The sequence below is a fragment of the Triturus cristatus genome, chromosome 3_2, assembly GCF_964204655.1.
Source record: "Triturus cristatus chromosome 3_2, aTriCri1.1, whole genome shotgun sequence".
In the NCBI taxonomy this organism is placed as follows: Eukaryota; Metazoa; Chordata; class Amphibia; order Caudata; family Salamandridae; genus Triturus; species Triturus cristatus.
Window position 1 is genome coordinate 987,314,857 of NC_140584.1, and position 25,213 is coordinate 987,340,069.

Consider the following 25,213-nt stretch of genomic DNA (forward strand, 5'->3'; position numbering starts at 1 on the left):
TATCAGGGAAACTGGAAAATACCTGAAGGACCCCACAGTTGACCATCTGTGCAGAGGACCAAACTAACGGAGTGCTACTAACTGAATACAACCTTTGAAAAAGGAAGCGAACCATGCCCAGATCAATACTCTGTGGTTTGTCATGGTCCACAGTATCAAAAGACGCAGATATGTCAAGTAAAAGGACAACAACAGTCTTTCTAATCTACTAACAATCTTTATTCATACAGGGCAAATGAAGGACAGTCTCAGTGCATCTGCTTGAGCAAAACCCAGTTGCCAGAAGTTCAGAATCTTTCAAGTGCTCAGCCAGTTGCTTAGATAAAACCTGTTCAGTGTTTTCCTGAATGCTGGCAGGAGAGTACTAGATCTATAAATACCTAACCTAGGTCTATCCAGGTTTTCTTTTTAGGTCAAGCCTTGCAGCAGCGCGCATGTGTTGCTTGCTCTGCGAGGCATGCAGTAGTCGAGTATGCTTTAGAAGCCTTTCCCACTCTCCGCCCATAGTTTTCATTGGCTGGTGTAAATGTCCTTGGTAAATGCTGGCTTCGATTCATTATGAGGCATGTTAGTCCCTCCTTGTTACTGCCTTGTTGCCATTTGTTACCGCCCATGACAACTGGACCTTTTACTTGGCTTGTTACACGGTCGGCTTTATCTAGGGGGTCAGCACTATTTTGTTTATGGGCACTTACGGGGACAATGGCGGATGCTATTTTATTGTATTTGTATCCTGAGCGCGGTGCCTGCTTTTGGGACACCACGCACAGTTTATTTATTTATTGATATTTAACTTTTATGTGGAGCGTGGCATCCACTTCTGGGACACCGCGCTCAGTTTCTTTTTTTTTTTACTTTAAAACTGAGCGCGGCGCCGCATCAAGGACCCACGCTCGTTTTTTTTGTTTTTTTTTACTTTAACACTGAGCGCACACCCACTTCAAGGACACCACGATCAGTGTTAAAGTTAATAAAAAAACAAAAAAAAAGAAACCGAGCGCAGTGTTCTTGAAGCGGCACGCCGCTCAGTTTTAAACTTAAGCAAGCATTTGCAATGCCAATAGCTTAAACTCGCGTAAATGCGAGACCTATTGCATTGCCAATGCTCGTTTTAACAGTGGTTTGACTATCCCTATATTCCACACGTAAGGCCGAGTTCCAGTCGAGAGACAGATTGATAATGCCAGTCGCAATCAGTGCTACCATTGAGAAACAAGCTTGTAAAGTAGACACCGGGCAAAGATTGCTGAGGAACAATATTCGTTCTTCATTAGTATAGATCTAGTTTCTTCGAAATTGTACTGAATAAAGAATGACCAATTTGTAGAAGAGAGGGCAGTGACCAGAGGACATAGACTATCCATCAAAGGTACAATTGAGTTTTTAATTCCCACATAAATATTTTGGATTTTGGAAGACAAATGCACAGTAAGATTGTCGCAAAACTTTCGAGAATGGTGGAGTAAGTGAGCATTGCTAGAAGGAGAGATCAGTGATCCTAAAATATTGGATAGCTCTTTAGTAGTGTTGATTAACCTAAATGGTGTCACAAATATATGAGGATTTAAATAAAGGTGGGCTGTGTAGCATTATAGAATGGGCTAAATATCCTACACATTAAATATGTTGTTCAGCCCTGAGATATGAAAGAACTCTTTACTTAAAACGTTCTTTTATAAGATTACCTTCAGACTTTGTACAGGGGTGGTAATAAACTGTGTTAATGAGTAATCTCACAAAATGTATAAGGGCTACAATGCGATATTTATCTGCGGTTTTTATTAATGTAATTTTTTTTTCCTCTTTAAAATGAATTGGGTTGTGTGTTTTTTTTTAAATATTAGAAATGCAGAGCAGAAGTACTAAAAAAAGATCTGAGTGGGCTAAAGCCATCTGAAACTGACCTGGGATATCTAGTAATCAGATGTTGCACATGTAAGCCGAAGGGACATATATTCTGTGGAAGTAACATTTAGAAATATCAATTGCCGTTCCAAATAGGCAGTAGTGTTTTGTGTTGTTAGAACCCCCCAAATAGTGCAAGTGTGTTTTTGTTCGCCATGCATTTTTATTCAAGTAGTAATTTGTTTTGTAATTTTTTTTCTTAAAAACAGGACGAGATGCTTCCAGAGCCTATGTTACTGGAGATTTCACAGAGGCGGGCCTTGTAGATGATGTTTCTGGATTGTCACCATTGGAAATGGTCAACGTCAAAAACTGGCTCTCCTTCTATCACAAGAATTATGTATACATTGGTATGTGCTATGTCAACTTAATAAGTCAGTTTTTATTATTCTCTCCCCACCGCTTGTCGGCCTAGACTGATCTTTACCATGAATCCTAATAATAACAGGCAGTGTGGCACACACTAAAACTGAATCGTCTATAAGGACTTAAATGCAGTTTTTATTATTATCCTATTTCTCTTGGCTTTTCTGACCTAAACCAGGCTCCTCGGTAGAAGTATGGCATGCAAACCAAGCTTGTCGGAGAGCCTTCATAGCAGATTGAGGACATGCCTACACATGCCTAAAAAAGGGCCCCAGAGCACAGTGAATCCTGCCACAAAGAGGAGCCTTGTGGCTCAGACTGCAAGAGTCCAGGCTTACCATCATCTTGTTAGCTCAACTCCTGTCACTGCCCTAGCATACTCTGAATTCAGGAACCCTTGAACTTTTCACTTGAGAAACAACAGGTTTTTCTGAATGCAGGAACCCTTGAACTTTTCACTTGAGAAACAACAGGTGTTTTGCCCTTGTCCGTGACTGCCTAAATTATAATGGTGCAAAGGTCCAGGAGGACTCCCATCTTCGTGGACTCTAACATCAGTCTTAATGGTTCTACTACAACTGACCTTTGCATGTACATATCCTCTTGCTTGTGCCCTCATGCCAGGCCCGAGGGTTTTTAAAAGGCTAATCTGCCATTCTGCTGGTCTGACTCTAAACTCTTGAATCCCAACCCTGATTCCATACTCGGTTCTACTGTCGTGTCACTGTCTGAATGTATAGTGCCTCTTGCGGCTCTGGTGCAAGCCTCTTTTGGTACATTTGGAGATGTGATTCCTACAGAATCAAATCCCTTATCTGTAGCCGTCGGTTTCAGCATTATACATTGAGGATGGGCAAGGCACAATTCCCTGGCAAAAAAGAAATCTCATCTCTAGCCGTCATTCAAAATGTCATAATCTACTGGGCTATAATCTCTTGCACATTATAAAATTCTCCCTTAACACTAGAAATTACCGCTCCCATGAATTCGAATACAAGCTCCTATTAAGTCTCCAAACCAAGGTTGTCTTTTGTCTTCATCCTCTCCAGACTTTAAAAGGTCTGTAACAACCAATCCAGGCAAACTTGTGGTAGAAATCTAAGCCATATGATAACGGGTCTATCAAGTTACATCCAAGACAATAAAATACTTTACAGTCCACCAACTTATTTACAGTTACTGCACAGACTGCAATTGGAAATTGTGGTAAACAATTCACCTTTCAGCAGCTAAAATGCATGTTAAATAGGGAAATTACCAAGTGGTGAGCAGGATCTGGGAATGCTTGGGCAACTTTCTTTAGGAATTATTGCTATTCTAGGGGTGTGGAATGTTTTAAAAGAACTTGTCCTGGGGCAAAATGTCACTAAAACATATAGTTGTCCTGTAAAGAAATTCATTCCCCCCCCCCCCCGCGTAATCCCTGAATCAATTCAATCGGCCGGCTCAGGGACATTACCAATTGGTTTACTTAAACCACTACACAAAAAGAATGCTGTACAACAATGCAAAGTAAAACATTCCTTTCGCACTGCAAAAACATACCCTGGGAGCGAGAGGTTGTCTATGATGCGATAATAAGTGTCTTTAGTGTGACAATGGTGCATTTCAACATAGACTTTCAAGTTCTTACTCTGCTGTTGTAGCTTCTAGACTGTCGGTGGCCTAATGCGAGGGTGCTAAATGATTAGGATCGGGGTCTGAAAACACAGGTCACATAAAACTTTTTTAGTAGGGGCATTAACTAACTGATTGAACTCTTCTTTTTGTTAAATTGAGCAGTACACTACAATGTCTGCAGCCATTGCACTAACCCACTGAGCTTAGAGTCTGTAACCTGAACTGAATACTCTCTGGTATATGCAGTAAGAACAAATGTTACTTACCTGTAAACTGTGGTTCTCCAGTATTGGTGTCCTTCATAGATTCACATGCTTGAATATTCCCCGTCGTCGAAGTGGGAGTCCCACGGTATATAAAAAGCAATAAGTGTCATGTATATACATAAACATACATAACCACATAATAGCATATACATATCCAAATAAACTTTATCTACAATTTAGAAATAACATATCAAGTGAAAATACCATAGGATAGTATTGACACATAGGAAAGCATTGAGAAAAAGAATCACTTTACTGACATATCATTGTCGTTTTATAGTCCAAACTCCAGCCAATCAGGCGCAAGCACCCTCTAGAACCTTCTCCTCAGAGGCTCAAGCCCTCAGATTTTCATAGCACGAGAGGGACAAAAGAGCCGAAAGAGGAGAAGAGAGCCTCTGAGGGGAGGAGGGTGGGTCGCATGTGAATCTATGAAAGACACCAATAATGGAGAACCACAGTTTACAGGTAAGTAACATTTGTTCTTCTCCAGTATTTGGGGAGTCTTTCATAGATTCACATGCTTGAATAGCCGTCTGACAAGGCCGTAATAATATTGCATGAAATACAATGACAATGTATTTAATACGCAATTCAGAATTCCCAAGGAGGAGGGAAGTAGCAGAGGCTCACCTTATTTAAACAGATTCCGTAGAACTGCTTGTCCGACAGCCGTGTCCACTTCATTAATCGATTCCAGGCAGTAGTGCTTCGTGAACGTGTGCCTGCTGGACCACGTAGCTGCCCGGCAAATCTGATGGATGGGTACACCAGCGAACAGGGCAGTGGATGATGACATGGCTCTCGTTGAATGAGCCCTTACTCCAAAAGAAAGAGGCTTGCCAGCCCTTTGATGGCAAAAGGAGATTGCTGAAGAAACCCAACAGGCAATCGTGGGCTTGGTAACCGACTGTCCTTTACAAGTGCGTCCGTAGGCCACAAACAGCTGATCTGACTTGCGAAAGGATTGTGTTCTGCTAATGTAAAATTTAAGACATCTCTTTAAGTCCAGAGAGTGTAAACTCTGCTCCGCCGCAGACTGCGGATGCGGGAAAAAGGTTTTTACGATTACTGGTTCATTGAGATGGAAATCGGATGGCACTTTAGGCATGAAATGAAGAAACGGAGGTTGTATTGTAAAGGCGTGAATGTCACTGACTCTGCGGGAGGAAGTCAGAGCAAGGAGGAGGGCCACTTTCCAAGTTAAGAATTTGAAATCCGCCGAGTGGATTGGCTCAAAGGGCGCCCTCATGAGCTGATCCAATACGATGTTTAGAAGCCACGTGGGTGGAGGACGCCGAATGGGCGGGAACGTTCGGAAGAGACCCTTGAAAAATTGCTGTATTACTCTAGATGAATAGAGAGAGGACGAGCCATCCTGCCGAAAGCGAGATATTGCCGCTAGAAAGACCTTTAAGGTAGAGTGTGACTGTCCAGACTGCGCTAACTGCAGGAAGAACGGCAGAATGTGTTCAGGGGAGGCGTGCACTGGATGTATGTGAACGGACACACACCAAAGACAAAATCGCTTCCACTTTAGCTTATAAGTTTTCACTGTGGAGGGCGCCCTTGCCTTAGCTAACACCTCCCTGCAGGCTGGTGGAATGTTCAAATGAGCAAATTCAAGGTGCTCAGGTTCCAAGCTGACAAGCTGAGTGAACTGGGATTCGGATGGCATATCCGTCTGTCGTTCATTGTTAGAAGGTCCGGCCTCGGGAGGAGAAGGATGGGTTCGCATTGGGAGAGGAGGAGCAACTCTGAGAACCATGGAGCTATGAGGAGCATCTGGCACGGTTGTTGCCGCATCTTCCGCAACACTCGAGGAATCGGAGGGATCGGCGGAAAAGCGTACGCAAATATCCTGTACCAATTTATCGAAAGGGCATTACAGCACGACCCTTTGTGGGGAAACCAGCTTGCGTAGGACTGGCATTTGGTATTCTGAGGGGTTACAAAAAGGTCGATAGTCGGGCGACCCCAAAGGCCGAAGACAAAGTCCAGAGTCGGCTGATGCAATTCCCACTCGTGGGTCGATGATGTTGACCGACTGAGTGCATCCGCCAGAGTATTGGAAATGCCGGGCAGATGGACTGCCTGGAGCGTAATCCGATGGACTATGGCCCAACTCCAAATCCTCTGTGCTAGACGGGAAAGCAGCGGAGATCTTGTCCCGCCCTGCTTGTTGAGGTAGTGCATGCAGGTGGTGTTGTCCGTCTGAATGAGGACTGACTGCCCCTGGAGCTGGAGGCGGAAGGATTTCAATGCCAAGAAAATGGCCATCCGCTCCAATCTGTTGATGTGCCAGAAACGCTGAGCCGTTGTCCACTTGCCCTTGACGGATAAATCTTGAAGATGTCCGCCCCAGCCCTCCATCGATGCGTCCGTGGTAAGAACGCGCTCTGGGGCTGTTGTTAGAAAAGATGTTCCTGCTGCGATGTTGGAAGGACGGGTCCACCAATGCAGCGCCTGAGCCATGCGGGGTGTTACCACGAGCTGGTCGTTGAAGGAACCGGAGACCTGACGCCACTGCTTGTCCAATTCTTCCTGAATTGGTACGACTCCTCAGTCTGCAATGTGGGATCAAAGCGATACATGAGGACGCCATACCCAGAAAAGACTTTAATGTGCGGACTGAAGCTGACTGTTTTGCTGCGATGGAGCTTGCAAGCTGTCGAATTCGTGCTTGACGTTCCGCAGAGGCAAAGGCCATAGCCGTGCTCGTATCGATGGTCGCGCCGAGAAAGGTCTTGCACAGAGCTGGCGTGAGCTGAGACTTTTGCAAGTTGATCGACAAGCCCAGAGACTGAAACAGATTGAGACAGCGCTGAGTATCGAGGGCCGCTTGGTGGGAGGATTGAGATTTGATGAGACAATCGTCCAAATACGGGAATATTTGTATGCCGTCAGTCTCAAATGAGCCACCACCGGGGCCAGGATCTTTGTGAAGACCCGCGGAGCTGAGCGGAGGCCGAAGGGCAGGACCTTGAATTGGAAATCCCTGTGACCCACACGAAAACGTAAGTACTTCCTGTGACGTGGAATTATGGGCACATGGAAATAAGCATCCTGAAGGTCGATTGTTGTCATGAAATCGCCCTGAGAGAAGAATTGAAGGATGTCCTTTAGCGTGAGCATGCGGAATGATTGGTCCTTGAGAAATTTGTTGAGCGACCTTAGATCGAGGATGGGGCGCCACTCCCCAGATTTCTTTAGTATGAGGAAAAAGCGGGAATAGAACCCCAATCCCTTTTGTGATTTCGGAACCACTTCGATGGCCCTTTTTTGAGCATTATCTGAATCTGATTGAAAAGTTCTTTGAGGTGAGCGGGAGGAGGTCCGGATCGAGAGGTGTGTGGGGGAACCTTCACAAACTCTAGGGCATGGTCCCTTGAAATAATGTCCAGAACCCAGCGGTCCGAAGTGATTGAGGACCAAGTTGAAAAGAACTGGGAGATTCGTCCTCCAACAGGAGAAAGGGGAAAACTTGAAAGCGGGGTCGTTTGATGTACCCAGTCATTGTTTTTTGGAAGAGTTTCCCTTGTAATTTGACTTTCCTCTAAAAGATTTGCCAGACTGCTGTCTGTAAGACTGTTGTGGCTGTGAGGAATAACGCTGTTGTCCTTGGTTGTAGGAGCGGTACTGGGAAGAGGAGCCACGAAATGAAGAGGAGGTGCCGCGGGCGCGCGCACCCCGAAAGGGCTGCTTCCGGAACTGGAGAATGCCGAGGGAGCGAGCCGTCTCCGTGTCCTTCTTGATGGCTTGCAAAGCGTCCTCCACATGCTGGCCGAATAAAGATTCTCCGTCATACGGCATGTCCAGAATCTTGGCCTGTACCTTCTGACGGAATGAGGTGGAACGAAGCCAACCCTGTCGTCTTAAAACAGCCGCTCCAGCCAATTGACGAAATCCCGTGGAGGCAATGTCGATGGAGCAGTCGATGATTTCGGAGGATGCCCTCTCACCCTCTTGCAGGATCTTTAGAGCTTCCGCTCTAGAATCTTCCGGGATAAGCTTAACCAAAGCCGCCATGTCCGACCACATTTGTCGATCGTAACGACCGAGGATGGCCAAAGAGTTAGCTGCCTGGACTGTTGATGAAGCCATGGTTGAAAACTTTTTGCCAATGGCATCCAGGCGGCGGCCGTCACGATCCGGAGGTGACGAGAGCGGAGACGATGGATTTTTGGAGCGACGTTGCACCGCCTGGTTGATCACCGAGTCTGGCTTAGGCTGAGACACTAAGCAAGCTGGGGAAGAGTCAGGGGCCTTGTACTTTTTCTCCAGTCGCGGGAGGACAGCCGGGATGGAGTTAGGCGTTTTCATCAGTTTAATGCCCTTGTTCCAGATAAAGTCTATAATGGGCACGGCTCGTACCTGCTTCTGCGGCTGGGACTTGAAGTCGTACAGAAAGCAGTCCTCCTCGCTAACCATCATGGGAAGGTGAAAGCGATGAGCTGCCCTGTCCATCAGTTGATGGAATCCTGATATGTCGACAGGTGGTGAATTTACTGGCGATGTTGGAGGTGATGCTGGCGAATTGACTTGATAGTCATCCCAGTCCGCAATAGAGTCGTCATCATGAAGCTCTCCCTCCTCCGCATCCAGATTGTCTACCACCTCATCTGTTGCAGGGGGAACCAATGCAGGTGCGGATGGTGTCGGCATCGTTGGCAACACAGGGGTAGACGGAACAGCAGATGGCGTTTCACGTGGAGAGCTATGAGAGGAAGCTTGAAAGCGCCGATTATAATCTTCCAACATGAATTGAAGGTTGGAGATGAGCCACAACGGAAGCTGCGCCATGGGAACTTGTGCAGGGGGATGTTGCTCCTGCTCCTGACAGTAATAGTCTTGCGCATAATCATCCTCTTAGAAATCTTGGCATTTTATGTGAAGCTCAGAAGGACTACGAGCATCTCGAAAAGAGGACTGAACATCGTCATCCGTGTCCGAAACCTCTTCAGCAACCGTGGGGAATACCTGATGAGATAGCCGAGTGACCGGTGGCAGCATAACAGAGTCCAGCGCAGCATGGCGACGCTGCAACAAGGTGTCCACAGATACTGGCGCTGATGTAGACATTGGCACCAAAGGCATCGTCGCAAAATTTGACACCTCCGTCGTCGAGAGTATCGTCGACAAAGCCGCCGTCGACGAGGCCGCCGTCGATGCTGTCGACGAGGCCGCCATCGACGAAGCCCGCGCCGACGAGACTGCCGACGTCGACGACGCCGTCGACGACGATGCTGTGAGCGCCGACGGCGATGACTTCTTCTTCTTCTTCATTATCGTTACGAAGCCTTAGACGTCGACGGAAGCGCCAGCTTCCTAGTCGTCGACGAAGAAGATAGTGGGATCGTCGACGAAATAGTCTTCAGGGAAACACACACCACTGTCGACGGTGAAGACGTCGACGAAGTCGTCGTCGACGATGAAGGAAATCTGCTCGACACCGTCGTCACCGAGGTTGATGAAGTGGCAGATCTCGTCGACGGAGGGGCCATCGACGGGCCCGTCGACGGTTTTGCGCGTTTTTGACTGGAAACATGCGCTGACGGAGTCAGAGATGCCTGAGAGCTAGGTCTCGGGGGCGCTGGCGTGGTAACTGAGACTTGGCCTGTAGACACTTCCTCAAGATGAAGTCTCTTCTTTTTCCGAAAGGGAGACGGCAAGTCAGGGAGACGGCAAGTCCTGAACACTACCACGCTTGGAGGAGACTCCTGTTCGAATAGAGGCTACACTCTCCACCTCAGAAAGGGGGTTATCAGTATCCTTTAGTTTTTGAAGCCACAATAAAAGGCGATCCTCCCTGTCCTTCAACGTCTTTTGAGAGAAGGTTCTACAGATTTTACAGTTGGCCACCTTATGGTCAGGGTAAAGACATGGTGAGGGTCCTCAGAAAAGAGCCTTAACTTCCCACAAGATGAACAGGGACAGAAAAGAGACTTCTTACTTGAAGACATGATGAGAAAACTCAAACCAGAGCAAAGAACTGAGCAGAGCTCAGGGAGACTCCCTTCACACGACGTGCGGTAGAAAATCTGAGGGCTTGAGCCTCTGAGGAGAAGGTTCTAGAGGGTGCTTGCGCCTGATTGGCTGGAGTTTGGACTATAAAACGACAATGATATGTCAGTAAAGTGATTCTTTTTCTCAATGCTTTCCTATGTGTCAATACTATCCTATGGTATTTTCACTTGATATGTTATTTCTAAATTGTATATAAAGTTTATTTGGATATGTATATGCTATTATGTGGTTATGTATGTTTATGTATATACATGACACTTATTGCTTTTTATATACCGTGGGACTCCCACTTCGACGACGGGGAATATTCAAGCATGTGAATCTATGAAAGATACCCCAAATACTGGAGAAGTGTATTTGCCCTCAGTTTTCCGAATAGGATTTTAACATGTTGTTTGGAGGGTAAATGTGTATGTTTGCATTGGTTATTAGTCAAATGAACTATCCACAGCCAGTCTTTTGCATGTTATGGTCTGCTTTTTACATATAGAACTCTGCTATACGCACATTCCATGTGGCATGTCACATTTTAACTTGCAGTGCAACAAAATGGTTGTTCATTTTACTGCAGTATATATTCTTCATCTTTTTTTCTTTCCTTCTCTGTCTGTTTAGTCACACTGTGGTTCATTAGCCTGATGTTTCTGTTTTTCATTTCTTTTTCCTTTTTTATACCTTATTGATTTCTTTTATTCATTATTGTGTTTCCTTTTTTCCTCCTGTAATTAATTGCCCACCCTCTCCCTTGTACTTCGAATTATACTAGTCAAGGGCAAGTGCAAAGATTATTGTCGTTTTTTTTTTTTACCCAAGAACTCCTAAACATTTGTGACCAGGTATATCACCCGAGAACCATACCCACGCATGTAGAGATAAGCACAGTGTGGCGAGGTAGACACGTTCACCTTAAAACAGACACACCCACGTCCACCTCCTCCCGTCTGACACATACCCTCAGCAGCGTCCAATATTCTTTGAAAACAACACCCCACACTGAAGAGAAGTGTCCCTGCTAAAACCATACCCACAACCCTGCGCACCCACAAACCTTGGAGACCCACACCTCCCGTGCCGATTCACCCACTCCAGACATAGTGTGGAAAAACACACACACTGATTGCACTGACCAACAGACATTCTCTTTATAAACTCACACATATCCTGGACCAGACCCAAATGCCACTGCGTAAATATACACAACTGTAGACACACACCACACACCTGAGCAGGCAGACAGAAACACATGCACCTGCGCAGATACAAGCACACTTGCCCAGATGCTCACATAGGCGCGCGTATATTCCTGCATACTCAAACAGACACACACCCTGTGTGTGACCCTCTGCATACTCAAACAGACACACCCTGTGTGCGACCCTCTGCTTGGAAAGTCACAAACTCCGCATCAGATACATATTCTGCTACGTCATCCTTAAGCCCCTTAGCATACCCAACTACTCCACTGGTCGGGGCCGCTGCATGCATCAATTTGGGAGTAGAAAAGAGAGGGGACATTGTGTGGCAGGATAGATTAAACTGCTAGTATGGAGCAGATGCTAGGCCCATAGAAGCAGTATATAGAGAGGCTGATTCTAAAGAGGCGTGTGCCAGTGGAGGGAGTTAGGAAACCCAGGTAATCTCAAGGACAACAGTAAGTGCTTGACTGTGAACCAGACTAAGAGACTGCCATATTGAGAATTCATGCAGTGGAATATCTGTAGAAAAGGGTGGTATCTAAATGCAGACTTATAATTATCTCAATCTGCAGAACACAGGGCCAGTGGCGGCCGCTAGCTGGGGAAATTGGTGAGGCAGCATGTGGGAGGGGAGAATAGTATAACATAAATAAAAACGTACCTGCAGCCTGACGTTCGCCGCCTCTTCAGAAAATGTTCACACAGCAGGGACTGGGAGCCTGTACTCCTGAGCCTGCCAATATCTTCAAGCAATAGCCTGGAGGTATCCACGTGCGCATGTCGGTTTGGCCATCCTAAGAAGGCTGACCAAACCTAAATGCCCACTGGCAGTGCCCTGAGCCCACCACTCCTCCGGATGGCCATGCAATCAATACTCGGTGGCAGCTCTGAAGTATAATAAAACAGTTTTATTAACTGATTTGATATCTTTTTATTTTACATGCATCTGCTGGTTCCACTCCTCCGCCATAACTGAGGAGCCGCCTCTGCATGACTGGCGGACAACCGCTGCCGTAAAGGCTATGAGCCAGCGCCCCCTGCTAAATTAAGGCTCCTCCCCTACTGAGTTGCTTTACTGCAGGTGTTCACATGCCTCGTTATTAGCATCTTTAGAGGTAAAGCAATGCCTCTAAAGATCCATTTAAAAGGACACCTTTTGTGCTTCACCCACAACCACCCCAAGCTATATTAACAGCTATGTCCCTGTTCAACACACCTAAGGTCTAGTTGTCCGTGGTCCAAAGCAGACATTTAAGCCTTCTTGTCCCGTAGGTAAAACCATAGATCTTGGGCATTGAGTGATAGAAATCCCACTCCACCTCTGTCTGGTGTTTTCTTTCAGGCTTGGTACATTAACCTAATCCTGGTGATCTGGGACAAGGACTTTGATTAAACCATCTAGACCACATTCACCCTTTACAGGGGTAGGCTTATCAGTCTCCTCTGTGGTTGGTAGGATGGATCCTGTTTGATTGCTAGGAGGTTGCCATAATGGGTTAAGGTTCCCAAAACAAACCCCATTTATACCTTGTTTTCTTGACAAAAATCAAGGTAGGGAGGGAAAGTCTACTGTATGCAACCCATTACTCTTCTAATTGCAGAGGGTTTAAAGAGTATCACCAGGAGGACAGTCACAAGACTCATTAGGTCGGGCGCCCAAGGATAGCTCAACAGGCTGCCGCAAGCATAGAGCCCTTAGAGACCCCATGGTTCAGCCGCAAACGGCGAGGGGCAGAGTCTTTTCTAAGGGGGCGAAGACTAGGGAAATCAAAGCAAATTTGTGAAGAGAGATGGGGACTGGTTGGCTCTCAATATCCACGCAGCCAGTTGACAGGGAGAGAGAGGGAGGGTTAAAAGGAGGGGAGGCAGAACCCCCTTGCTTTCAACTCACCCCCTCTCTCTCCTCAGTTTTAATTGGCTGGAAAGTTATTCACCCCCGCCTCTGGTTTCGCCCGTATTTAGGGATTAGCCCTGGTTTACCCTTTTCGTGTCCCTTACTGAAGACCCAGGCCATGTCTAGAACTGATCTAGGTTGTTGTCCAAAAAGCAATTCAAATGAAGAAAACATCGTGGAAGACTGTGATACACAATGTAAGATAAACAGCAACATGTTTAACTAACACTTTATCCAGTCCTTCCCTTCTGGGAGGACAGCTGTCCAGAGCATTCTTTTTAGAGTCTATTTAAAGAACCCTACTGTTCCAGAGGTTGGTGGATAATATACATAGCCTTTGAAATGGTGAATGTATAAGAATTCACAGATCGAGGCCATACCGTTAGTCCCCCTTGTCTGTTAAGATCTCTTTCGACAGTCCTACTCAAGAAAAATAGGATATAAGAACATTAAGGATTTGAGTGGCTGGAGTACCCCTTATAAGAAAGGTTTCAGGGCAGTGGTTTGCATAGTCTACTAGTACTAGAATATATTTATTTTCCCGGCAGGAAAGTTCAGGAAATCCCATTAGGTCCATCACTACTTTTTTTTATATGGCTTTGTGATAACAGAAAGTAGATAAAACTCAGCTTTGAGAGCATACCCTGAGCTTACTATTTGACAGTATAGGCACTGTGGACAAGAACGTCTTGTGCCTGCATATATATTCCTGGCCAATACAAGCGCTGCAAAATTGCCTGTGGAATTTTCTCCGGATCCCAAGTATCCCCTGTAATGTGGCTATGGGTCAACTCCAATACTGTTTATCTAAAGGTTTTGAGTACCAAAATTTGTCGGACTGGAGAGTCCTGCTCGATCCTGTAAATCAATTGTTTCTCCTGTTCTCCTTCCTAGCTCGCGATAAGCCTTTAAGGCTATGATAATGTTCTTCCCTAAATGTGTCTTTATTTTGTACCTTTCGTTAGACCCAGCCAATTTCGACTGGGTTTTTAATATTCTAGCCCCTTTCTGTTTCCTTTTTTTGTCCACCACTCTTCTTCACCCTAGGCTCCCTGGCTCCTATGTTGATAGAGGCAAAAGGAGCCATCCTAGGGTGGATGAGTGCAGTAAAAATAATTCCACAAACTATTCTTTTTCCAGAACAATGGCTTTGGGAATTTTGAGAAGAAGGCCTACAGTATGCGAGATATTGTTTTTTTCTATTGGCAAGGTAATACCAGTAGTGGAACAAGTCTGAGTGTCCCCATGGATGCATGTAATGTAAATCGTTCTTGTGAAATGGCTCGTGCTAATTCATGTAGCATGACCTTTTGCAAACAACCACTGTCTAACAAGCCCTGTACCTTCTGACTGTTAATACTCACATGCAAATGCAAATTTACCACTGTATATCCATAATGGCTTCTCGCATTGCATACTAAGATTTGAGCAGGAGTTTTTATGAAAGAGTTTTAACTAGTGTCTTGACACTGAAACAAAGTCAACTTAAATTTGAAGTAACTATAAAGTTACTTCGAAAGACCATTGCAGGGTAAAAATATCCATAAAATAGAAGTTTCCTCAGGGAGTTCTCTTTAGAGTGAATCAGCCACCACCCAAACTGCAAAATCGCTGCCATGCCCAATACATATGCACTGGTTGAACCCACTTCTAATCAAATTTCATAAGCTAGTGCTACTGTATTCAGTCTACACAGTTTACACATAATTCTTCCTTCAGTAGTACCCTTATAAGAACAGCTCTTTGTGTTAATAATCTCTGACACATACAAAATACAAGTTGGGGTTTTAAGTTGGTAAAAAAATAAACAAGGAGAAAAAACATTTACAACCATAAACACTGAAGAATATCCTCAAACCAATTACACTGCTCAATGTTTTATGCACCACACGGCATATGTGGGTTTATTTCATATAAGTTTGACCTAAAAATCTTTCCCAGGCATACATACATTTTTACCATTTCCCGATTATCGTTCCCCACATGCAAAGTAAAATAAAAAAATGTAAATTGTGTTTTACTGTGCAAAATACATTTTTGCTTTTGACTATGTTAAATAATGGCCAGCCGCAAAGGTTTTTAGACTATCCAGTTTTCTTTTGAGAACATTGGGCGTCAAATTAAATATTAAAGTATTATCCATGTATAATAAACATGGCAATTTATAACTTCCAACCATAGGGGAGTAACCAGGAATCCTTCACAAGACATGGGGCGCTAAAACGCAGCCCTGTTTTATCCCAGTGAGATGTTTGTTTGAGCTGGTTATATCATCAATGGCCTTTACTAGAACCATGCTTTAGGCAACTACTTTTCCTACACCCCAGAAAGTGTGACCGTTTGATTTATTAATCGAAACCGGAACACTTTTAGCATTCCATAAGGGGGATTAAATTAATGACACATCAATGAATAAGGTTAAAATCTTGTGGTCACTCAAATCATTATCTAAAAACCTTAGATACGACAAAAAACCAAATGCACTAGAGGAGGAAATGACATAATCGATTATAGAGGAACCTGAATTGCATATAATGGGCAGGAATATCATTATTAATTCTACTGTTAACAATTGTGCATAATTTTTTCTCCAAGATTCAAGCACTCATTGCCTTCGACCATCTGTTTTATTTTTAGAGGGGAAAAAAGGGACCTTGGCTATTCAATAGTTCCTCTCTTTCTGGATCGCAAAACACTTCCACCGCATGATTTGACACCTTCGCATTCAAGCCCCCTACCATAATTAATTACGTGTCAGTCCTCCCTATCACTAAACTGTGCAAGAACAAAAAATGATTTCGCCAGTACGTTATTCTTTGAACCAGGAGGGATATACGAATTTACTACTAGTAATCTATTAATGCATTGTTCCAGATTCGTGGCATAAGTAAAATAATATGACCACATTAGGTTAGTGTTCAATGATCTAAAAATTCCCCCACTTGCATGCCCTCTTTTTCTTTTCACAGGGCAGCTGTAGGAAAAATAGTAATTAAGATGACTGTGGTGGAGATTGCATGTCTCCTGGATGCAGGTATCGACCGCGTACTCACAAGATGGTTTGCTTTTTGATTTCCCTTTGTATTACCAACTATATTCCAGGAGATAAGTTTCAGATAAGTTTCAGCCCTGTGATAAAACTGACAATGATTTAGTTGAACAGATCGGAGATTGTAATTTAGTGGCTTAGCCTCTAAGGGGGCAAAGACCATGTATCTTGTGGTAGCACTGACACAAATCTATCAGATATGCCAAAAGTGACTATGGTTGACTGCACGCTGTTTAAAAACTTTTCTTGGAACATACAGATGTCCACGTTCAGCTCAGTTTGAAGAGTATATTCTCCAGTTCCCTTAGGACTCCTATTCCCTCTCTCAGGTGTATAGAAAGGGATAACATCAATGCTTCTGCACAGGAATTAATTGCAATTTGTGAGGCGAGTTTGGCGACTATCAGAGGAATGATACTCCAAAATCCAGGGTAACACCATACTCTGATGGCTACAGGTGCAATTTTGCTGCTTTTCACCATATTTAGTGTTTCTATTGCCAAGAAACATTTCAACAAAAATGATCTGTTAATTGGCAAAGCTTGGTCATCAAGTAATATTATAAAGTTATATGAGAGAACAAACTTGAGTCACTTTTTGATACATTTCTTAACTAAAAAGTTCTAATCACATCACTCTTGTTCTTGCACTTTTCTCTCTCTTTTCTCATGCAGTCCACTAAGTCAGTTTGAGTTCCCTTACCATTGGGAGTAACTCCCTTGGAATTCCCTTTCATATATTTCAAGATCACATCTGCCAGGGTAGGTTCTAAACAGCCGGTACTGTTACTCCCATTAACCTCTTGAGCAACCTTTCCCTCCTCAGAGGACGTTTGGCTTTGGGATACACGACTAGCTTCATCCAGCATCATCACGCCCATCTTTATCAACAGGCAAAGAATTGACTAAAGAATGACCTGATCAGAATTACCCACAGATCTTTCTAATAGTGCTAATATTAAGGAAAATGTGCAAATTTAACGTGGACGCCAGGAAGATTTAATAGAGTATGACCGTTTAGATCTGGATTAAAAGAACAATGAAGAGTCTTTGCATGTTTGAGCTAGGTGTGCTGCTAAATAGCGGCAAAACTGGTTTTACTGGTCTTTCAGGAGTGGCATCAAGGTGAATAGGCTGCCTAGACTCCACCCTCGATTGAGACGCCACACTAATATAGGCTAAGTGAAGTTCGTAATTGCTTGAGATACAAAACCTGCCGGTGGGACTTGAGAGGGCATAGTGGCTGTGTTGGTGGATTGTGGGGTTGCAATTCCTTATTTCTGTATGAAACTTGGGCAGGAGGAACACCTGTTGATGAATTTCTCCAATATTTTCTTTAGGATATACTATAGGTGACTTTTCTCTCAAGGGATCATCCTCGTATTTATCAGATTGAATCTCAAATATAGCCGTAGGGGATTCTTCAGAACACCAACATGACAGGATTTGTTCCTTAGAGCTTTATATTTTGTTTCTGTAACAGCAACCAGCCTTTGCACGGACAGCAAGCCGCACTGGGAACGCCATACAGCCTTGCCCTATACATAAGCAGTAGAAACCTCCCATAGCAACCCACCAAGCCCTCCACATCAACCTCTACTAGACTGAACTCACCAGTAGCTTCCGCTGCTGATGAGTAACCTAGCCTTGGGAGGTGGGTAAGGGCCATGGAACAGTGACACGCTAACAGGGCTATGGTCATAGCGCAAGATTTCCAGACGCTTCTGTGGTATTCACTCCTCATCGGGCTGGAGCAGAAAAGAAGCGCAAACTTTCCTGCCTGCTACTTTCAGTTACAGATAACAGATGATGTACAGCGGGAAGAGGACTCCACTGGACCCTCCTCCACACTGACAGACTCAGCCCGGAGCACCGATCAGGAGCTCGAATTTGCCTCACACTCTCGGCTCCGGCTTCGCCTCTGACTCGATGAAGGTCTGCTCTGTGTTGACATCCACACTGCCTCTGCATCAGCTGAGATAAGATTTATCTTCCCTTACAATGTTTAAGAAACACAGACTGAAAGAGAGACAGTTGTGAAAAGGTGAGTCCTGCTATCGCTCCTGATCAAGCCTGTCTGCTACTAGGCATTGCCCCAAACTGGTCATGGTGAACAGCACAGCAGAACCTGGGCACATGAAGTGGAGAGATTTTGTGACCCTGGATAGCAGACTGGATAAGCTCTACAGACTTTCAGTTAGAGATAGTGGCATAAAGCAGAATGTGATGAGGGTCCTTGAGTCTCCCATGTCTCACAGATATCCAGTGGCCTTGCGCTGTGAACCCTCAGAATGGTTGCGGGACCCCTTGAGGCATGGACATCAATTCACCAAAATGACAGCTGTAGCGGAAATGACATCACATGCCCTTTCACCCTAATGACATCACAGGAAGTGACGTCATATTACCCTTGACTGGATGATGCAACAGAAACTGATGTCACATGAAATCCAGGAAGTGACATTGCTGATGTTAAGAACTGAGCAATAAGTGCATGTTCAATAAAAAGACAGCAGTTATGGTAGCAGATTCATATCTACTGTAGTCACCATCTATATTTTAACCAGAGTGCCACCAAGATATGCCAGGGAACAGGCCACCACCTACCAAGGTAATTGTGTCATATGTAATTATAGTCTAAAATGCCGGGACACATCTGTTGTATGCTTGTGCGTTCATCAACATTGCCTTCCTTCCCATACCAGCATTTTCCTGCACTACATGGGATTTATAACATAAATATTCTTAAATTTAAATCCTGTTTTATATTATTGTGAATCTGCTGTCTTTTGGATTCGATAAAATTAAAACTACTGTATATAATGTATCATTTAGTAAAGAATATAAATAAAAGCATTGAGCCCTTATAAACAAACCTCACACACTGCTAAAAGGTTATTTCAGGCCCAATGAAATTAAGAAAGCTAATAATGATACATGTAGTAGAACCTGGGAATGCACACACCCATAATCCATTTCCCTGTGTTAACATCCCAAATGCATACCCCAGCTTCCAGTGCTGTTTACAACCTCAACACGTGCTGTCTCTGCCTCCAATACCTCTCCAAGGAAACGTTTTTCAACATTGACAACAACGGGTCTCAACACTCCTTTTTGGAATTTGTAACTTTTCAATATTTTGCAACTGTAATTGTGGTTTGAGACCATTGATATATTGCAAAACAAATCATAGTTTGGAAGGAATGTACGGAACAGGACCCTTCCAAATGGCGATTCAGGGTCCATTTCTAAACCCATTTTGCAATTTGGTAACCCTTTGCAAAATGTGTTTAGTACCTACCACCGAGCCATTTCACATTTGCAAACCCTGTGATTTTTAGTAAATTGCACCCTGGTACCTAGTTATATGATTATGGCTTCTTTTTTTGCCACTTTGGAGTATTCAAATCTAAACTTGTGTTACAAATCTTTAAATATTAATTTGACAATGTAAAGTATTTAACAAGAAGATGTACTGTTGACAATACCGTTTTTAAAGTTGTGGTGCATGTTTTCATCATTGATGTCTTCCATTAAATATCAGCATACAGAACCCTTAAGCTGTGGTACCACTTAACCTCCTTCATGAGTCCCCCACATTACCTCCAAAACACCCACTCCCGTGCCACCAATCGGTAAACTGTTAAAACACATGGACAAGGCTTTTGCGAAGAAAAAAAGTAATGAGCAAGCATCGTTCTTGATTTCAACATATTTTTTTGGTTTATACATACATCCATATAGCACCTACAATGTAGATTATTTGAACTATATAGTTTACAGAGCTCAGCCTATTGTTCTAAATTAATGTCCCTCTTCTTGCGAGATCTAGTAGTTAGGCCATTCCAATTACAGCATACAACAGGACTAATGATAACCTTTTAGCAATCGGCTTTCCTGGGCTTGGTCAGTAAATTCAATCACCAGGTATCCCATTAAATACTGTAAACAACAACATTCCCTTCCCTCTCCCTCCCCACCCGGAAGTGTGTTATGGTGGGCCAGTCTTAAAATAACAGAAGGAGGTCTGGTTCCCACCTCCTTATTCTCATTGTCTATTTCAAACAGGTCAATTTATCTATTCAAGTCAGTAAATTGAATCAGATTTGCTAATCTTCTCACCCCAGCTATAGGGAGACTCATTGCTTCTCGCCACATTGTCGTGAACAAGCACCATGAAAAGCATTCAGTTACTACTGGTAGTTTAGGCACTCTTTCCATTTCATATATGTTTCTCTCTCTGGCTGTTCCTTATAGGTTCTATCCCTAAAGGACACGAGGAGGCAGCTGGACTCTTGATAGCATGCTACTTCTACATATCTAATTAGATGGGCCTTATCTGAAATCTTAAACCTGGGTTAAGGAAAACTATTGTGCAGCTATAGGACTACCAGTCCAGAAGGCATGTACAGTTGCAAAGACTGCACACCAGATCCTTCTTAGGAGGCCAGTTACCTTTCCCAAGGCTCATACTCCAGTTCTAGGAAAACAAAAATGAGTGAAGGGTTGGTTAAATGGTTACATTAATCTCAGCCACTGGTAAATACTTTGGGCCCCATCACAGTCTGTCATCTTTGCCCGCGATGCCCCGCAGACAGGACCCAGCCATATGCAAATCAGCCATGGTACTGCTCCAACTGCTTCTGAAATGGGACACAAGAAACCCCAGATCAGTTTTGGCTTATTTGGGACAGGCAGCTGCTCGAGAGATAAATACAATGGAAGCCACATCTAGGCACGCCCATCGTAATTCGGGGATCACAATGAGAAAGTTAAAAAAGTGGTGGGTCGAGTTCTTTAATTTATCTCTGGAGTTGGTAATTACACAGCCTCACCGGAGTGCAGTGGTGAATAGTCCTCTTCTAAGTCAAGTCATAAACAACAATCTAAGGCATGTAGATTGGTATCTGATGTGCCCAGTGTACACAAGTAGCCACAATGACTTCTCATGCTTTTGATGATGAAGGGAGGTACAGGTACGAATTTAAAGTAGCTTGCCCAAGATCACACAACGTGTTGAGGAAGAAAGCCCTGATGATAACATTCTGCTTCTTATTCTATTACAAACAGTTACTTAACCCCGGACCTCATCTCGTCCCAAAACACCCAGGACCATTCCAGAAATTCACTATTATATTTGCTCTTAGAAACCATGATAAAACTGCGTTTACCAACAGCCACCTTCTAGTTGTACCCAGAGGGACTATAGTCCTTGACCTGCATGGCCAAAGGTTGGGCATTCCAAATCTTTTGCACCATACTTGCACAGCAAAATGAGTCTCACTTAGTTTCACCATTTATCTAAATATTCGTTATTATTGGGAATAAGGGAAGTGAAGCCTAGCCAGGAGGTAAAGTTATTTTAACAAAAAGTACATAATTGTGTTCAGTGAAGAAGGTTTTTAGAGCTACCTCTGTTCTTCTAGTTATACCTTTTACAACTGCACCCTTAATTGCATACCTTCTACAAACATTATTTATAGAGCTTAGAAACATAAATGAGGCACAATCCAAAAACACATGATTACAAACATATAATAAGGTGACAAGCTGTTTGTCATTACCTATCCTGCGTGGATGGACCAAGACTTGTCCTGGCATTACCAAAACACCTATGGATCTGTCTTTTGCCAGTGTGCCCATATTAGCATCGTTGCCAGACCAGGGCAGCTGCACTTTAGCTTTAAAGCATTTTTTAGATTTTTTTATTCAGTTTTTCATTAATACATCTCAAACATAGGTACAATCACATTATCCATATTACATATTTATCTTAGTTACAGGGTCTTTGTATACATTCCAGACGGAGTTTGCCTACATCATGTCCCCCCACGGTGGCCAAGGAGAATCATATATCATGAGTACATCAATCATTCGGAGACGTATCTGGTGGATCAACTCGTTGTTTCATTAGTAGATATGTTGTGAAGGGCGCCCATATGTCCCTGAGCCTGGACGCCATTGGGAGTTCCTCAGCATTATGAGCTAGCTCATCTTTGCAGTACGCTATGTCAGTTAACCAATGATCGAATTGTGGTGCTCGTCTACCGCACCAGTTTTGGGCTACCTTTTGCTTTGCCAACAGTAGCGTTATCGCAACTAATTTCTGACTCTGTGGTTGCAGTTCCGTAACAAGGCCCAACAGGCATATGCGCGGTGTACATGACACTTCTACCAACACCATGTCTGATAAAGCTTTTGTAACTTGTATCCAAAAATCCAGCACCTTCACGCAGTACCATGCTAGATGCATGAAACCAGCGTCTGTTGCACCACAGCTAGCAGACTCTCTCAGCCCATATTTATGTAGCTGTACCAGAGTGTAGGAGAGCTGTTGAGTATATATAACATGAATGATTTGCAGGTTACAGTTAGCTGTCAGACACACGGTTAGGGTGCAGCAATATTCCCAGTCTTTCATTGTAATAGGTGTGTCTAGTGCTGTGTTCCATCTCTCCATACTTTTGTGTATGTTGTGGGGCAATCTCCACTTGTATTGCCTTATATAGTCGGGTAATCAGTTTCCCTCGGGATGGGCTGTCGAGCATGATCTGTAACGGTCATCTGTGGTGCAGCTGGGTGTTGTGAATTCACTGTTTTTAGGGCCTCTTTCAGTCTGTGGTATATAAATGTAAGCATAGGGTTATTGTTATCATGCGTAGAGATGGCCTCCAGTGTAATGAAGGTGTCATCTGGGTATGCACCTCCCATTGTACCAATTACCATCTCTGCCAGCAGAGTTAATGCTTTAGGCTCCTGTGCCATAGATAGTGTGCCAGGGTAGTGTGCCAAGGGAAATGTGGGAGCAAAAAGGGGTGTTTTCCCAGCCTGTGTCGCGAGCGTCTGCCAGACCTTAATCGTGCTGCCTGCTGTATTAATTTCACCCCTTGGGCTTAGTTGATGTGTTTTTGGTAAGCGAGCTAAAAGTGGCATAGGGTATACCCCATCCGTTTTCACCGCAATATGGAGAACAAAAGATGGCAGGAAGAACCATTAGTGGGCAAAGTGTGCTTGCGTGCACAGGTATTATAGTTAGAGGTCCGGGACCCCAAATCCCCCCTGTGCGTATGGCCTGGTGATTATCTCCCAAACCAGTTTGATTAGATTAGTGCGCAGAGCGGCAAAAAATGCTTTAGTCCGGTTAAGGGAGACATTAGTGAACAAGTACAGATATCTTGGGAGTATTACCATTTTTATCACTGCCACCCTGTCCGCTAGTAACGGGGAGTTTTATCCATCTAGCTACCTCGTCCCCCATAGCCGATAGAGCTTGGCCGTAATTTTCTTGTAGTACAATTTCAGGGTCTTCATGTTTCCACACACCTAAGTAATTCACTGGCTCTACACACCATTCCAGCGGGAATTCCAGGTCATGTGGCATTGTGCAGCCTGTTAGGGGAAATATAAATTAATTTTCCCAATTCATACTAAGACTAGAAAGCCTTTCATACTTGATGTACTCCCTTATCAGAGGGCCTAGCCGCTCTTCTGGGTTTCGGACATATAGTACCATGTCGTCTGCGTATAATGATACAGCCCGTGGCTGCTGTCTGAACCTCAGCGCAGCATCCGCATGCTTCTGCCGCACTCTGCATGCCAAAGGTTCTAATGCTAGCGCAAATAACATGGGGGATAGTGGGCACCCCTGTCTCGTTACCCTGCATATCTGTATTGGTGAGGAGTGTTTGTTTTTAATCCGCATTACAGCAACTGGTTCTGTGTACAATAAACGTATCCACTGTGTGAACGCTTGTGGCATGCCCATACGATGCAGCACATCAAACATAAAGCTCAATTGGATTGAGTCGAAAGCTTTAGCTGCGTCTAGCGGCACTACTGCTGCTTTAACTTCAGGATCCAGTTGGTGCAGTATGGCGCATATTGTTCTCAGATTACGTGTAGTGGATCACTTTGGGATGAATCCGATTGATCTGGTAGCGCTAGCACAGGCAGAAGAGGTCGCAGCCTGGTCGGTATGATTTTGGCAAGTATCTTCGTGTCTATGTTTAGGAGCGATAGCGGGCTGCAGGAATCCCATTTCGCTGGATTTTTACCAGGCTTCAGCAAAGTTATCATCAGGGCCTCTCGTAATGTTGGGGGGAGGTTCTTAGTGTCGTATGCTTCTGCACACATTTCATGCATTTTCGGTGCTAACAAGTCAGTATATGTCTTGTAAAATTCACTAGGTAGCCCTGCGCTCCCTGCTGCTTTCCATTGGGCAGCAATTGAATGGCTGCTTTTACCTCATCTGCTGTAATCGGTTGCACCAAATATTCACGTTGCCCGGGGGATAGCCAAGCAAGTGCAAGCTCATCCAGGTAGGCTACCGTCTGGTCCCCTGTAGCTGTCTCATAGGGGCCTTACAGTCTTGTATAGTATTCCGCAATCTGAGCAAGTATTTCAGGTTAGCTATAACATTTTGTTCAATCTGGGCGATCTAACTCTGTGATATGTTTGTGTACGTGGCGCCCTTATCTTTGAGGCCAGGCAGCGGCCGGACCTCCCACCTTCCCCATACGATACGGCCACCCAGCGCCTAGACATGTTTTATTTCTTGATCAGCCGTCTCACTGTATTCAGTGATCAAGTTTCTGATTTCTGCCAGGGCATCCATGTTTTGGGTCTCCTCATAATTACTTTCTAGCCCCCCTAGAGTCTCTTCATTCATTTGCATCCTAGCCCGTAAAGCCTTTCAGCACCCCTACCTGTAGGCCTATACATTTACCGCGTATTGTTGCTTTAAACACCTCCCAGAGTGCGCCCGCGCTTTCTACAGATCCCTGACTTTTTAGGAAATAATGTATAATGGCCTCTTGAACTCCATGTTTGAAGACCGGGTCCAAAAGCGATGAGGCCTGCAGACCCCATTGAAAGGTTTGTGGGGTATTTGT

General features: G+C 44.3%; 1 protein-coding gene across 1 annotated transcript in view; it reads left to right on the forward strand.

The window, feature by feature from the left end:
* The window catches only part of CYB5D2 (cytochrome b5 domain containing 2), a 59,831-nt gene that overhangs the window by 27,001 nt on the left and 7,617 nt on the right, over window positions 1-25,213 (forward strand). Inside the window, 1 exon segment of the mRNA XM_085649581.1 lies at window positions 2,115-2,255. Within this exon segment, the coding sequence (XP_085505707.1) occupies window positions 2,115-2,255 (141 nt within the window).